The sequence below is a fragment of the Neofelis nebulosa genome, chromosome 7 (assembly GCF_028018385.1).
Source record: "Neofelis nebulosa isolate mNeoNeb1 chromosome 7, mNeoNeb1.pri, whole genome shotgun sequence".
In the NCBI taxonomy this organism is placed as follows: domain Eukaryota; kingdom Metazoa; phylum Chordata; class Mammalia; order Carnivora; family Felidae; genus Neofelis; species Neofelis nebulosa.
The window spans coordinates 4,545,983-4,562,545 of record NC_080788.1 but is presented as its reverse complement, the minus strand read 5'-3'; the positions used below and the strand labels follow the sequence as shown (position 1 = coordinate 4,562,545).

General features: G+C 53.7%; 1 protein-coding gene and 1 long non-coding RNA gene across 7 annotated transcripts in view; both read right to left on the bottom strand.

Annotated features, from left to right (window-relative positions):
- Nucleotides 1–7,372, bottom strand: part of AP3B2 (adaptor related protein complex 3 subunit beta 2) — a 33,905-nt gene extending 26,533 nt beyond the window's left edge. Inside the window, exon 1 of one of the 2 annotated variants that reach the window (XM_058736444.1) lies at nucleotides 7,069–7,372. In XM_058736444.1, coding sequence (XP_058592427.1) covers nucleotides 7,069–7,181 — 113 coding nt within the window. In that variant the 5' untranslated portion in view covers nucleotides 7,182–7,372. Of the gene's footprint in view, nucleotides 1–4,070; nucleotides 4,223–7,068 lie in introns of those variants that run through there. The other variant, XM_058736443.1, reaches the window with a different exon arrangement.
- Nucleotides 7,373–7,941: 569 nt separating this feature from the next.
- The window catches only part of LOC131515968 (uncharacterized), a 34,199-nt gene continuing 25,577 nt past the window's right edge, over nucleotides 7,942–16,563 (bottom strand). For all 5 annotated transcript variants that reach the window (XR_009263774.1, XR_009263772.1, XR_009263777.1 and 2 more), the window contains 3 exons: nucleotides 14,764–14,984; nucleotides 9,511–9,589; nucleotides 7,942–8,046 (listed from right to left, as the gene is read on the bottom strand). This is a non-coding gene — a long non-coding RNA (uncharacterized LOC131515968). The remainder of the gene's footprint in view (nucleotides 8,047–9,510; nucleotides 9,590–14,763; nucleotides 14,985–16,563) is intronic.

The following is a 16,563-nucleotide window of genomic DNA, read 5'->3' as shown; positions in this document are numbered from 1 at the left end:
GCACCCCTAGCTTCCTGTATCTTCACATGGTCTCCCCTCTGGGTGTCCCCGTGTCCGAATTTCCTCTTCTTACAAGGACACCAGATTGGATTAGGATTGGGGCCCACCCTAATGACTTCATTTTAACATAACCACCGCTTTAAAGACCCCTACTCAAAATAGTCACATTCTGAAGCAGTGGGGGTTAGGAATTTGAAGGGGACACAATCCAGCCTATGACAGCAACAGAGAGGACATTATTTGGGATGTGGCAAATACAAGTTCAACATTCAAAATTAAGTACTGCTATCGATTTAAGACCTGTTTCTAGCATTCGCTCTCAGGGCTGCTGCAAGCACATCCAACCATCTGCTTGTCCCTCCAGGTGGACACAGCCCTGAGCTGTTGCTCCCCAGTCAATGAGCGGAGTATAGTCTGCTATGCCTCGGCCGGGTGCCCTTGTGCAATGAACAGCCTGCCCAACCATACTCAGAGGTGCAGGGGCTGGTGGTCAAAGAAGTGAACAGAGAACTGTGAATGAGCCCATGGAAAAATGTGTCTATCCGCAGCCCAGAGAGCTGTGGGACAAGGGATACACTCATGTGTTGCCAAGACAGTTCCAAAATGTGGTGAGCAGCTGTGTGTGCAGTCCCGCACGGTTCTCCCATTTCCCAGATGATACTCGGATAACCCACAACTTTTGGCCCAGGTAGGAGAACCCAGTCTAGAAAGGTATCACTGGCAGTAGAAATCGAAAAGCAGTGAAACGTTTAGGGGCGCCCGGGGGGCTCTGTCGGTTAAGCGCCCAAATTTGGCTCAGGTCATGATCTCACGGTTTGTGGGTTCGAGCCCCACGTCGGGCTCTGTGCTGACGGCTTGCAGCCTGGAGCCCGCTTCGGATTCTGTGTCTCCCTCTCTCTCCGCCCCTCCCCCACTCATACTCTGTCTCTCTCTGTCTCTCAAAAATGAATCAACGTTAAAAAATTAAAAAAAAAAAAAGAAAAAGAAAAAGGCAGCGAAACATTTAGAAACAACAGACGGCCAGAAATCGGAAGGAGCAGTGTCAGCAGGGAAGAGCGTGACAGAGAGTCACAGAGGCAAACGTGACTGTGTGGCTGACGTGGAGAGACGAGTAAGCGGCAGAGGCTAAGAGGAGGAGAACGCGGAACGGCACACGCCTATTCCTAGGGCTGCATTTTGCAGATGCCTGAGTGCCTAACACACACTCAGAAGGGACGGAAGGGCTGCTAAGAAACGGAGGTTCCAAGGGTTTAGAAAGCGTCCTGCCCGAACAGATTTTTTGATGGAAAGCAAAGCAGAAAGATGAGGCCTTCTGGAACACAGCGGACGTGCTAGCTGTTAGATGAGGGCAGAAGATGTCCAGCCCCAGTCATGCTGATCACTTGGGAGATGCCCGCAAAATCAGAGGATACTTTCCCACGGCCGAGCCGGGGGCCCCGTCACTCTGCCCAACACCCACCCGGTGGCCAGTTCCTAAGGGGCGGAGCTCAGGACAGGGCGGGGTGGGCGGGGGGAACTGTCTACGGAAAGAGGTACAGACCGGTCAGCCGGGCCTGGGCGGCACTGGGGCTGCAGGAAGAATGAAAGCCAGGCGCCACCACCCCCGGGCTACGACACGCACCACTGCCAGGTGCCCCTACGCACACACCTCACAGTCAACTCACACCCGGGGACACCGACACACCCCAACATCCCCACCAAACGCCAGCACCATCCACACGCTCCCGTATCTCCCCCGCAGACACCCCCACACCCCCACAGGGACACCTGCACCCCCACAGACACCCCCACACACCCCCAGACACGCCTGCACCTCCCAGGCACATAGGATTTGTACGTAAACCCACACACACCCACAGAAAAGCCCCTGCAGACACACGCCCACGACCTCCAGAGAAACACACACAGACACATACACCATACATTCAGACACTGTCCACATAAACCCACACAGCCATCAACACACACCTCAACTACACATCCCTACAGACACCCGCAAACACACACACATCGCCAACAAGTCCTCTCCACAGCCCCCCACGCCTTCATCTAGACGTGTACATCCCACACAACGCACCCCGCACACCCTGCACGAGCACCCCCCCCCCCCAACACACACCACGTACACATACACCCTCTGGACAGAGCTGTCACTCGGTCTCATTCCCCAGTGTCCAGGGGACTCCTATTTAAGATTCTGGAGGGCGAGTGTAGGCTGCTAGGATCCAATGCATAGGCAGCCCCGTGGATCCTCCGACCTCCTTCTGAGGGATCAGCCTGGGGTCAGCCTGGGGTGACCTCACGGGGAGCGGCGGGAGTCTGCCCGGTCCTATTTGACTCCGGGTGTTCTCTAAAGCAGACTTGCTCACAGCTGGGCGTCCTCACCGCTCCCAGAAATGCCACAGGCCTGTGTCAAACGCACACACCCCGGGGCCTGCACGGGGGCGCCCATGCTACGCCCACCCTCCCAGCCTAGCGCATACACCCCAGGGCCCCGGGCAGAGGGGGACCAGGGGTGGAGGGACTGTGGGTACGCAGCACGTACAGCCCAGGCTGGATTGTCAAATGCCCGTTAAAGGAGTAGCTCTGCCTGGGATGTGACCGCCCCGGGTCCCGTGTCTCCACCAGCTTGTGTGCCCAAGAGGAAGAGGAAGCGGGAGATACAGGGCAATGTTTTAAAGCCCCGAAACCTTAGCCTCCCGCGGTCAGATCCCCTTACACCGCAATCGCTCCCACCTGACCCCCCGGCCTGGCCTGAGGGACTCTGGGGGGGCGGGGAGGGTGGCCAGAGCCAGTCAGGGGGGAGAACATGGCACGGAGGCCAGACAGGCCCACCTCCCCCGACACCACGTCCCTCTCCTCACCACACGAGTCGGGTCCCAGCCCACTCGACGGGGGAGGCCGGCCAAGCCCTGTGCCTTAGCCGGTTCTCCAAACCCCACTCAGAGCCCGCTGGAGCCAGGACCTCGGGCAAAGTCAAGGTGGCCCTGGACCCTCAAACGTTTCATTATCCTCCTCCCCAGAGAGCCCGCAGCTCCCTTAAGTGAAGTCCGCCCCCCTCGTACCCTCAGCCCCCACCCGGTGCCCCCGCCACCCCCTCCAGCCTGGACCCCAACGCCGGCCCGGTCCTCCTCCGGAGCAGGTGGGACCCGAAGGACTCAGCCTGGCCTCTGGCCTTCCGGGCGTCGGGGTGAGGGTCGCTGGGAGTTCCTCTGTACCTTAGCGGCTGGGGCTGGCTCTGGCTCTGGCTCTGGCTCTGGCTCTGGCTCTCGCTCCGGCCAGGTTCCGGGCAAGACCCTTCCAGAGGCGCTTCTGGGGCCGTGTCTTCCTCTGGGGCCTGCAGCCACCGAAGCTCCTCAGGCTGCAAGGCCTGGTACCAGGGTGGGGGGCCGCCTTCGGGGCCCAGCACAGGGCTGGCAGCCTCCCGGTCAGCTCCGCAGGCCCCCCGGCCCCCCGGCCTCACCACGGCCCCCGGGAGCTGCAGGAATCGCTGCATCGGGCACCAGGTCCTGCTCCGAGACGAGACCCAGCTGACCAGGGAGCTGGGGACGCCTGTCCCTGTTACCAGACGGCCCGCCTCCCAGACTCAGTAACCGGACACTGGCAGGCGGGGAGGCTCCGGTTTCCCGTTCACTGCTCAGAGAGGAGGACTTGAGAGGGGGAGGAAGGCAGCGAGACGGACTAAGCCACCCCAATCTCCCACCAGGGGGCGGGGGGGCCGTGGTCAGGGGAGCTGATCCAGACAGGGGTGAGGGACCCACTCCTCACCTCCACTCTCCGGCCGCATCTGGACCTCTGCCTCCCCAGAACCGCTCTTCCTCAGAAATCCTGAACACCTGCTCCCCACTCGGACCGAAGCCAGAGCCAGTCCCGGACTCCTGCCTTCCTATCAGCTTTGTCTTCCCTCTGCTTACCCCCTCCCTGGCCCAGGCCCCCCAGCTCCATCCCTGCAGCTGCCCTCTCACTCACACCCTTGGCCTTCCGTCCGTACGGCCCCTCCCCTGCCAGGAGCAGGTGGCTTCAGACCCCCTTGACGCGCCTCAAATCCCCACCCACGGCCCGGCTCGTACCTTACCACTTGCTTCTCACAGAAAACGAGAGGCCTTAGATAACATCCCCTGCGGCTCCAGGCATCTCTGTCTCCTCTCCTCCTGCCCCCCTCCGCCTGGGCAGAGTGATCCTCCTCCAAGCCAGGCGGTGCTCCCATCACCCAGCGGCCCAGGCCCCCCGTAGCTCCCTTCAGCCTCGCCCTCTCCGGGCTGCTGGCTCCTTCCCATCAGCAGTTAGCCTTGCTCCAGCCCCTCCCACCCTCACAGTGAAGACACTTAACAACACAAGTAAAATACACAAACCTTCTTGAACTAATTCTCTCCTCCAGCAACTCTTTCTCTCTCTCCCCTGTACACACTTCTTGAAAGCAAATTTCCCATCTTCCGGGTTTTATTTATTCACCTCCTATTTGCTTCTCTACTCACTCCAATCTGGCTTTCGATGCTGATTAGAACTCAGGGCTGGGGCGCCTGGGAGGCGTCCGACTCCTGATTTTGGCTCAGGTCACAATCTCATCCTCGTTCGTGGGATCGAGCCCGCATTGGGCTGACGGCACAGAGCCCGCTTGGGATTCTCTCTCTCCCCCTCTCTCTGCCCCTCCCCCAGCCACTCTCTTTCTCAAAGTAAATAAATAAACTTAAAAAAAAAGAAAAGAGGTGGCGCCTGGGTGGCTCAGGCAGCTGAGCGACCAACTTCAGCTCAGGTCGTGATCTCGTGGTCGGTAAGTTCGAGCCCCGCGTCGGGCTCTGTGCAAACAGCTCGGAGCCTGGAGCCTGCTATGGATTCTGTGTGTGTGTCTCTCTCTCTGCCCCTCCCCCACTCACACTCTGTCTCTCTTGTGCTCTCTCTCAAAAAATTAATAAGCATTAGAAAGAAAAAAAATTAAAAAAAAATACAAAGAATTTAAGGCTGAGGGGCCGCCATGATGTCTGCAAGTTACATGGTTCAGCCAAAAATCTGTATGGGTCGATGTTAGAAAAAGCAAATACGGCAGAGCGTCAACATCAGTTGGATCCAGGTGGAGGGCGTACGTATTCCTCACGTTACACACTCAACTTTTCTGTATGTTTTAAGCTGTTCATGATAGAATGTTGGGGAAAAATAATCTAGCTCCTCCTCTTCTGATTTTGTCAGACTTGTCCCCCAGGACAGGAGGTGGGACCTGGAGCAAGGAGGGGTTGACCTTCTCTTTGTCAAATCAGTGGTCGTCTTCCCTTGTTTGAGTGGACATTGCTGATTGCTTCCTCCTTCTTGAAACATTTTGTTTCCCTCCAGCCTTTGGTTTACTTTTTCTCAGGAACCTTGAAACACTTCCCCCTGCATTCTGGTCATCCCTAAGGTGTCTTTAGGGTTCATACCCGTGTGCCGTCTGAACTCATTTTTTAAATTAATTAATTAATTAATTAATTAATTTTTAATCTTTACTTTTGAGAGAAAGAGAGAGAGAGAGTGCACAGAAGAGGGGCAGAGAGAGAGAGAGGGAGACACAGAATCCAAAGCAGGCTCCAGGCTCTGAGCTGTCAGCACAGAGCCGACGTGGGTTTGAACCCACCAACAGCTAGATCATGACCCGAGCTGAAGTCTGACACTTAGCCCACTGAGCCACCCAGGCGCCCCTGAACTCATTTTATATATTCTCCCTGGGTTATCTTAACTTCCTTCTGTGGCTTTGATTAACATACATATGTTAATAACCTCTCCTGGAATCCAAATCCTAAAATCCAGCTACCTCCTGGGCTTGAATATCCCTCAGGGTTTACAATCCCAGCCTGTCAAAAGTTGGCCTCACCATTATTTTCCCGAATTTGCTTGTAACATCTTTATTTCCAATCACACTGTACAGCAACCACCATCTATCCAGTTACAAGAAATAGTAACCTGAGTATTATTCTTATCTTCTCCCCCCAGTTAATCATCAGTCTGTGACTTCTATCCCCTCAAGAGCCCTCAGATCCTCTGCCCCCACCATAGGCTAGCCCACCATCATGTCTCCCTCCCCCAACACTCAACCCCCCCTCCCCAGGCCTTGTCTCCTGCTTAAACCAGCACACCTCCAATCTCCTCTCCACAATCCAGCCTAGAATCCTTCTAAAATGCAAATCTGATATCCCCTGCTTAGAACTCCTCGCCACTTTGGCACCTTCCCACCCTCATTTCTGGTCACTCGGGAGGCCTGGCGCAGCGATTTGATTCTGGCCATCTGAACTAGCACCTACAAAACCTAAAAGCTTTTCCTCTGCCTGGAACATTCCTCACTCCCCCCCTCCCGGTTCCCCAGGGCCCGAGACCAGCTCTTCGCACCCTCCGGCTGTCCACCCCCCAACACAGATTTCTCCCTCTGGGGCAACCCCCTAGAGCAACTAGAGGGTGGGGACGGGTTCAGGTTCACGCCTGTATTCACAGTGACTGGGATGAGAATGGACACAGCAGTCCCTGAAAAATGCTTGTTTCAGGATTTACAAATAAACGAATGAACCAACGAATGAGGCAAAGGTGGAGGGGAAGAGTGGGAAGCCCAGGTGGGGTTGAAGTACAGGGGCAAAGTGGGAAGCAGGGGTGCGGCCTGGGGGTGCTAGCGTGGGGCCAGAATGAGGGACGTGGACTTGCACGAGGGGCCGGGCCGTGGAGGTTCTGGGTGCACACCCCGGGCCGGCCTTCCCGGAGAGGCCCCAAGCTGGACCTCAGGGCCTCTGCCCCCTCCCGCGCGGTCCTCAGGAGCCCGCTCTCCCCGCGCGAAAAAGGCGGGGAACCGGTGATGCAAACCCGCACCCAGCGGGCACGCCTGGGGCGGGAGGGTGCGCCCATCCCCCGCCAGCCTCCAGCCCCTCCCCGGGTCCCGGGTGGGCCCTCGGGCGGCGCGCGGCGCGAGAGGACAGGGCCGCGAGGGTCGGGCCGCGGCGGGAGGGGGCGGGGCGGGGGCCCGGCGGCGGCGGCGGCGGCGGGAGGGGGCAGGGCGGGCTTCCGGGCCGCGCGGCCGGGCCGCTGTCCATGGTGCCGGCGCGCCGCGCGCTCCCTCACCGCTTGTAGTCGGAGGAGAAGATGCCGCCGCTCGCGGGGTCGTGGCCGTACTCGGGTTCCCCGGGGCCGGCGGAGCCGCCCTTGTCTTCGCCGTAGGCGGGGGCGGCCGACATGGGGCTGCCGGGGAGAGCGCTTCGCGGGGGCGGAGGCCGCGCGGCCGGGGTGCTGCTGGGACCGAGGAGGCGAGCGCAGGCCCGGCTCCGCGGAGGCCGCAATCTGCGCGGGCGGAGGCAGCGCGCGGATTTATCAATCAGGGCCGCGCGGGGAGGCTCTTAAAGGCACCGGCGCCTGCGGAGCGGAGGGCGTGTCCGCGGAGGGGGCGGTGCGGTGCCGCAGGGTCTGGCCCCGCCCGAATCCCTCGGAAATCCCCGCCTTCCTTCCCCCTCCCGGTAAGGGAGGTTCCTGTCCCTTAGAGGGACTGTTCCGGGGGTGGGTGGAGGCCGCTGGACTGAGGATGGGACAGCCTTCCGGGAGACGCACAACGCCTTCCCTCACCACCCCCACCCCCGACCACAGGGTCTCGGTGGAAGGGCCTCCAGGGACTCCGCTCATTCCCGACACGGTCACCGATGCTCACCCACGCAGTGGAAGGAAAGCAGGGGACTGAAGAGAAGGCTGTGCCACAGGGCTGGGGGTCCTAGAGCAGGAAGGAGGCACTGCACTGGGAGACCCGCTTCGGAGACCAAAGACGCTCCCTCTCCCAGCTCCATCTTGCCTACAAAATCTGGGCCCCTCTGATGGTGTCTTGCTTTCTCATCAGGAAGCCAGAAGGCTAGCTGGAGGTGACAATTTAAGTCTGGTCCAAGAGAGGAGCCTACGGCAGGCTTCGGGTAGAGAAATAGACACCGAATAGAAGGGGCAGTGAACCCCGAATCCAGCTTTGCAATATAGTTTAATGACCATTTCTGAAGCCGCCATGCCCACTCAGGATGGCCTGAGGTCACACCTATCCACAGTCAAGTTCAGGTCCACTGACACCTAGGAAGGAAGGGATAGGGTTGGGTTAGGGTCTGGTGTGACAGCCAGGATTCCTGGATCATGTGAGGCTTCCAACTCAGATCCGAAGGCCCGAAGCACACACACACCTCCCCCCCCCCCCCCCCCCCCCACTTCCCCTGAGGAAAGGCTGCCTGGATCTAGAGAGAAAGTAGTGGCCAGGCTGGAGAAAGGGATGGGATCTAGTTGGGCCTGAGTTTGGCACATCAGGTTGGATGGCTGGGTCTCTTGACTGGGCTTGGAGGAGAAGGTGAAGAGGGCTTGACCTGGAAAGTGGAAGAGTTTATAGGGCTGAGTGTTGGGTCTCAGCATCTCCAGAATCAGAATTTGTGGGCACAGAAAGAGGGCTCTATAGGTAGGTTCCACTGGGCGAATGGGTATGGGGGTTAACAAGGACCAGGGCAGTGCCTAGGTTTGGAAGTTGGTAGGCTGAAGGAAATAGATGTGCCTAGGATCTGTGAGCTGGGGCCTTCCTGGATGGTCCCAAGAGACTTTCAGAGAAGTAGAACCTCACCAAGTTGGCAGGCTAGTTTGCTTCTGGGTGCTTTGGGTCTGCCAGAGTAAAGTGGATCTTGAGTTTGACGAGCATGGCCTGGGTGGGGAGAGACAGTACCAATTCTGCAGGAGCACACCGGTTAGCTCTGGAGGCGGGCTGGGATCGTGCGTGGGTAGCTGGGCCAGACTCACCCAGCTAATAGGACTGCCATCTATCTGTAGGGGATCCGGATGGGCCCCGGAGTCGGAGCAGACCTAGTGTAAAGTGTAGCAGTTGCTGCGCATGGGGTGATGGGGGGGTGGGTCTGAGTCCATTGCCTCGCCCACGGTCAAGGCCACCACGTCTACGCAGCACACGTCACAGCAGAGAGCGGGGGTGTAGCAGCAGGCACTGCCCGTTTAGATACAACGGCTTTGCAGGAACAGAGACGTGTGAAGCCTGTGGCTGATTACATTCCTGCCTGCAGGGATCACCCGATGGGTGCAAGTCAGAGCCAGTTAGGTCCTGTGACCCCAGTGCCGTGATCCTGCACCCAAATCTCCCAGGACCCCGGGGCTCTGAGCCCCATTCCCTGGGTGTCCAAGCGTCCATCTTCAGAGACCTACCCCTCCGGCTAGGGGCCTGCAGTTTTCATTCTCACATGCCCTGCCCACTGGTAGAACAGGGCTTGGACGGGCAGGGCAGTCTCTGGCAGACTAGGGCCAATGTTTCAGCCGGAGATGCTCACCTTCGAGGCGGATGATCTCCCCATGGCCACAGCACATGCCCACGTGGGCCCCGCACCAGTGTCCAGCAGCGGACAACAGCCTGAATAGGAAGAGGTCTTGCGGCTCAGGCTCGCTGCCCTCTAACTCCACAGCCTCCCAGTGCTACCCCAGGAAAGCCTCAGAGAGGAAGGACTGGATGGTAGTGACCGCCCGTCAGGGCCTGAGAGGAAACAGGGACCAGACCTGTTTGCGCAGGGAGGGGGGGGGTGCCAGTTCCTTCTGCCGGTCATCAGTGGAGACCTGTCTTCTCCAGACATCCCACCTGGGGGAAAACAAGACACGCTGAGGACTTATGCTCCAGGGGCTAGGCTTCGCTAACCCACACCTGCCTCCATGTGCTGAAGAACTCCAGAGGCCTGGACATCGCCGATGGACAAATCCTGCCCTGAGCCACCACTAAGAACTCAGTTCCCAGCGACTGGGACCTCCTCCTCATCCAATGTTTTCTTCTCCTCTTCAATTCCAGCCTTTCCATTCCACCCCTTTCCTCAAACATCTCCCACCTTGCCATTCCCTGGAGGCAACACCAAGAACTGCTTGTACTTGAGTTGAGCAGAAGTCCTGAAGAAACAGAAACCTGGGTGACATCTGGACCCAAGAGAGGCCTCTCCTCCCAAGCCTGAGTGGACCGAGTCCCCTCCAACAACAAATATCTATGGAGCAACTGTTCATTTGATGCTTACTACAATTCTACAAGATGGGTACAGGATCCCTGTTTCCAGGATAAGGAAACTGAGGTCCACGGAGGTTCTACATCTCTGAAGTGTACACAGCTTAATGTAGGTGTGCATGACTGTATGTGTCTGATCACCTTTACCTTCCTTTCTAGAAGGAAGTAAGAAACCCATTTAGTTCAGATTTGTCCTATCTACTGGGAAGAGAGTGCCCTGGGGACTTGGAAGGATGGCCCCCTGGGCTGTGCCTGAGATGTGGCCTCAGAGAGTGCCTGGAAAGGGAGCGAAAATAGGGCCTGGTGAGTGCCCAGCGGTCCCAGCTGCAGAAGCCCTGGGAGAAAGAAGTAGACCCCTCCCCACCCGGCCCCCAGCTCCCCCTCTGCTCCCCCACCCCCCATGTCTGGGTATTTTCGTTGGAAGGGAGGGACTTGACTCCAACAGATTTGATTGGAGAGGAAGGACTCATATGCAAATGAGGAGCCGGGCTGCCCCAGGCTGCTTTATGGAGTGCCAACCACAATGTGGCCATGGCTCCCCATCCCCCAACACTTCGTTTCCTTCCTGGTCCCAGTCTGTAGTCTCCTCTACTTATTCCTGGGTGAGTCTCATCTTCCCAGACGGGGAGCTGTGACAGAGTCAGGTGACCAACTCATCCCAGTTGGCCTGGAACATTCCAGGTTTGTTTTTTGTTTTTATTTTTATTTTTTAACGTTTATTCATTTTTGAGAGAGAGAGGTAGAGTGTGAGTGGGGGAGGGGCAGAGAGAGAGGGAGACACAGAATCCGAAGCAGGCTCCAGGCTCTGAGCTGTCAGCACAGAGCCTGATGCAGGGCTTGAACCCACGAATGGTGAGATCATAACCTGAGCCAAAGTCGGACGCCTAACCGACTGAGCCATCCAGGCGCCCCCATTCCAGGTTTTAAAACACATCCCGAACCCAGGAAAACCTGGATGACTCGTCACCCTAGGTTCAGGTCTCTCCCTTTCCATCTGCCTTGACTTCAGGAGACCACGGTCATGTGCACAGTCCTGTGGCCTTAGGTCATGCTCTCCTGCAATCCTCCTAACAGGGAGGGCACCGTGGTTCCTGTTTCCCTCTCCCGCTTTGTCATTAGGCCAAGGAGCCGTCACAGCTGGATCCTGGCCCCTATTGGGACAGCAGACATCCCACCTGGGGAGAAAACAAGACACGCTGAGGACTTCTGCTCCAGTTACCTGGGATGTGAAGCTCATCTAGGGAGAAAAAACCCAAAACCCAGCTATCACCACCTGGCCGCTCAGGAGGGAGGGGCCAGGCCACTGCCCCTCCCACAGATCCCCCTAGGCTGTGCCCTGTTTGTGCCCACAGCTCTGTGCTGCAGTCCTGGGACTGGGAGGCGGAGTCCCGACTGAGCCACTTCTCTATGTGGGACATCACGTGTGCCACTTCCTCCCTGTGGGCCTCAACTTCCTCATCTGTGAACTGGGGATAGTAAGCCCCGAAGGCTGGGCCTCACAGGACCATTGTGAGGCACAGAGAGCTCTTTGTGAGCCGGACGAGGAGAGCCGGGCAGTGTTGGCTTCTCTTTGGTCCGCCCGTGAGGGTGCAGAGTTTGGCGTGAGGAGTAGAGAGGTGGAGAGAATGCATTTTTCTCGGCTCAGAGGAGAGCAATGGGCCCTCAGAGGCTGTTGCCTCCCCGTGACCCCTGCCCCAGAGCTCTCAGGGAATCACCCGGCTGGAAAGGCCTTGGCGAGCAGGGCCCCACCTCTGACTCTCCCTCTGAAAAGTTCCCCGTGGTGGCGGTGGTGGGAAGGATGGGGACACTTGGGCCACCATCAGCCAGGCCCTGGAACTTGAGTCAGGGTCTGGATGAGGAGATGCCCCTTCAGATAGTGGATCTGGGTCTACATGTGGTGCTCTATCAATAATAACAGTAATAGTAATAGTGATAATAATAATAATAATAATAATAATAAATATCTATTGCTAAAAACCTGTGCTAAAGCCCCATTTAGCCCTAACGACGGTCATAAAATAGATACTGTTGTTTTCGTTCCCATTTTACAGATGGGGGGGGCCAAGCCTCGCAAAGATTGCCAAGGTTACAAGCTAGTAAGTGGAGAAACCGGGATTCAACCACAGATGATCTGGTCTAGTGCCCTTGACCTTAACCACTGCACAGTACTACCTCTCTCGAGCTGCAGCGCACGAGTGTTCCCCCTGCCCCAGGATGTACCGACCCCATGTGTGCTTCCTGAGCTGGAGAAGCGGCCGCCCTTCCCTTTGACTTTCATAGAGCCACGCCACCATTCTCTCTGTAGGAGAAGAAAGGAGCAAGGCCCCTGAAGCTGTGAGCAAGAGCCCAGGGCACAAAACAGCTCAGTCTCTTGGCACCTTCCCAACAACGCTGCCTGCCCCGTGGGGGCTTTGCTGGGGGCCCGAGCTTTTCCTCCTTTCAGCCCCACTGAGGCTTCGGGGAGACAGGATGAGGACGCTAGCCTTGCAATTGGACGCGGGCCTACCGGGCAGTCTCTCCGAGGCCCCTTCACGACCTCAACCCAACGGGGTCCTGTCACTGAGCACAGACACTGTGGGGCCATTGCGGTGGCCCTAGGCTCTGTGGCTGTAGTCGGAACTCCTGGCCCCTGCCATCCCCCTTCAGTCTAGCCCTGGACAGAGTTCCTCTGTGGGAAGCAAGGTTTTGGGGTCACTGCCCTCAGCTGGCCATCTCAGTCAGAACAAGGGTCGGGGCTCCCTATTGGGGCCGAGCAGGCCCTTCCCTGGAGCCCCCAGCACACTCTGCTCCAGGCCACCCTTCCCTCGCAAAGGCTTTGGTCACCCCCCTCCCTCTTGGCACAGAGTAATCCCACCTGGATCCCAGCCCCCAGCCCAAGCAGCTTACCCTGCAGGCACACCCCACACCTCGCTAGGCGCTCTCCTCTGCGACCAGAGCAGAGTGGACAAGCTGTCCGTCCCTCCGGCAGAGAAGGGAGCCAAGCAGGAAGCCCTGGCACCCCATTCTGCGCACTGAGGCCTTGGCCAGTCTGATGGCAGCTCGCCCCCTTGGCAACGCAGGGGGCAGGTGGCAGCCAATGACTGTGAGGCTGGGGTCTGGGGTGGATTATTGGTGCCCTCATTCACCTTCTCTCTCTTCTTCCCAGTGTTCTGCCCCTCCCCCCACATCTGACCTGTACTTATCCCCTCACTGGCCTCTAGGGTCCCCAAGTGCCCCATCCCCACCCTACTGCGGCCTGAGAAACTCTCTGTATATTCCCTTTAAATTTATTGAGACTTGCTTTATCCACTAACATATGGTCTATTTTGGTGGATATACTATATGCATTTAAAAAAATATTTATGTTGCACATTTAGGTACAGTATTCTAGATATATCAGTTAGGTCAACATGGCTGATTAATGCTGTTCAGATCATCTATATCTTTACTGATTTTTTGTGTAGTTTTTCTACCAGTTGCTAAGAGAGGAACATTAAAACTTCCAACTATGATTGTGAGATGGTCTACTTCTCCCTTTAGCTCTGCTGAGTTTTGTTCTGTGGATTTTGAAACTCTGTTGGATACATAAACATTTTATGATTGTGATGTCTTTCTGATGACTTGACCTTGCATCGTGATGAATGTCCTTCCTTATCTCTGCTAATACGTTTTGTGTTGAAGTCTATTTCATCTGATATGCTATTTGCAGGTTCTGTATTTTGCCATCCTATTACTTTCAATTTATGTCTTTATATTTAAAGTGTATCTCTTAGACGGAATATAGGTGAGTCTTGTTTTAATTCATTTTGGCAGTCTCTGCCTTTAAGCTGTTTAGTCCATAGATATTTAATAAATAATTGATATGGTTGGACTTAGGTCTACCATTTTTTAATTCTCCTTTTGATTTTTGTTCCTTTGTTTTCCCTTTCCTGTCTTCTTTTAACATATTCAAGTATTTTTTAAGAATTCTATTTTATCTATTAATAGCTCTACCTTTGTCTTATATTTTAGTAGTGTCTCTAGGTATTGCTACGTATCTACGTAACTTTTCACAAACTACCTGAGAGATAATATCAAACAACTTCATATAAAATGTAGATTTGTAAACATATGTGTCCAATACCACTATCCCCTACTTTATTTTTTATGCTGTATTTGTTATATATGTTATAGTTTACATACTTTATACTTACATACTTCATACTTACATACTTTATAAGCCACAAGGTAATGTTATAATTTTTGCTTTAAAGTGTCCTATCTTGGGTCGCCTGGGTGGCGCAGTCGGTTAAGCGTCTGACTTCAGCCAGGTCACGATCTCGCGGTCGGTGAGTTCGAGCCCCGCGTCAGGCTCTGGGCTGATGGCTCGGAGCCTGGAGCCTGTTTCCGATTCTGTGTCTCCCTCTCTCTCTGCCCCTCCCCCGTTCATGCTCTGTCTCTCTCTGTCCCAAAAATAAATTTAAAAAAACGTTGAAAAAAAATTTAAAAAAAATAATAAAAAATAAAAATAAAAAAAAATAAAGTGTCCTATCTTGGGGCGTCTCGGGTGGCCTAGTCGGTTAAGCATCCCACTTTTGATATTGGCTCAGGTCATGATCTCACACTTCGTGAGATCGAGCCCTGCACAGGGCTCTGGTTGACAGCACAGCACACGCACATGCGTGTAGTCTGTCAAAATAAATCCATAAACATTAAAAAAAAAAGTGCCCTATCTTTTAGAGAAAGAAGACAAAATAGTCTTCTATATTTACTCAGACATATACCACACTGAAGTATATTTAACATACAATGTTATATTAGTTTCAGGCGTACAACATGATGATCCGACGATTCTGTGACTTTCTCGGGGCTCGTCAAGGTGAGTATACTCTTAATCGCATTTATCTATTTCACCCATCCTTCCATCCACCTCTTCTCTGGTAGCCACTGGAACTGTTCTGGTTTTTGTTTGTCCTCTTTATTCATTCATGACGGTCTGAGGTTTTCTCTGATATCATTTTCATTCATCCTATTGGATACAGAATTCCATATTAATGGGTTTTTCTTTCAGAACTTTGAAGATCCCCCCCACTATTGCCTGACCTTCATGGTTTCAGGTGAGAAGTCCATGAGAACGGAAATCATTGTTCTCCAACATGTCATGTGGTTGTCATCTTAGGCCACTTTCAATATTTTCTCTTTATCTCTCTTTTCAGCAGTTTGATTGTGACATGCCTAAGAGTGGTTTTATTCATATTTACCTATCTTAGGCTTCCCTGAGATTTTGAATCTGAAATTTTTTGTCTACAAGATATAGGGAAACAAATTATATATACATACATACATATATATGTAGCCATTAATTCATCACATTTTTTCTACCCTGTTTTCTTTCTCCTCTCCTCCCGGAGCTCCAATTAATGCCATCACCTAAATATTGATAGGTCATTTTTCTTCAATATTTTTTTCTCAGTCTCTTCTCAATATTTTCTTTCATTGACCCTTTCTTTGGACATCATTAATTTGCTGTTAAACTCACTCACTGAATTTTTAATTTTATTTTCAGTTCTTGAATTTCTATTTTTTAAATATTTTTTTCTGTATTAAGATTTCTCATTCATGTATTCATTAGCACTCTTTTCCTTAAACTCTTTTGTAGATATTTATAATAGCTGCTTCAAAGACACCCCTCCCCCACCAACATTTGGGTGGTCTTAGTATTTACTGCTACTGTCTGACCTTTCTATTAACACTGAATTACATTTGCGGGGGGGGGGGGGGGAAGCAGTCTAGGATTTAAAAAAATTCTATACTGGACATTGGGGATGATACATTATACGGATTCTGGATTCTTTTATCTTCTGAAGAACATTGATTTTTGTATGAGTAGACAGTCAAATTAGTAACTTGAACTTGGGGCACCTGGGTGGCTCAGTTGGTTGTGTCTGACTTCGGTTCAGGTCATGATCATGGTTTGTGAGTTCAAGCCCTGCACTGGGCTCTGTGCTGACAACTTGGAGCCTGCTTCAGATTCTGTATCTCCCTCTTTCTCTGCTCCTCTCCTGCTCACTTCTGTCTCTCTCAAAAATAAACACTTAAAAAGAAAAGCATTAAAATTAAAAAAAAATAGCTTGAACTTGACCTTGTATTTGTATAGTTTTGGTTCAACCTTCGTCATGGTGAGTTTAAGTTTCCCCATTATTATTAAAGTGAATTTCTTAGTCCTGCCACTTGGTCTTCCAGAACATGGCCCTTTTGGGATTTCAGTGGACAGTCCAAGCTCTTCTGAGTTTATGAAAATCAAACTACAAATTCTGTCTCTCTTGTGGCAGGCAGCAGTTGAAATATCTGCCTTTTGCTTCCTGCCTTTGAGCTGTTGCTTTCCACTGGACAAGGAATTGAGAGATTTCATATGCAGATTTAGGGGATTTCTTCTCTTCAGCTTCCTCCTCTCTGGGTTTTCTCCCTCAATATCCGGCTGCTCTGGCAGCAATGAACTTTATCCACCAATATCTTTTCTTAAAAAACTATAGTTGCCATATGTACTTTACATTCCCAGGACTTATTATTTTATAACTGGGAGTTTGTACCTTTTGACTACCTTCACC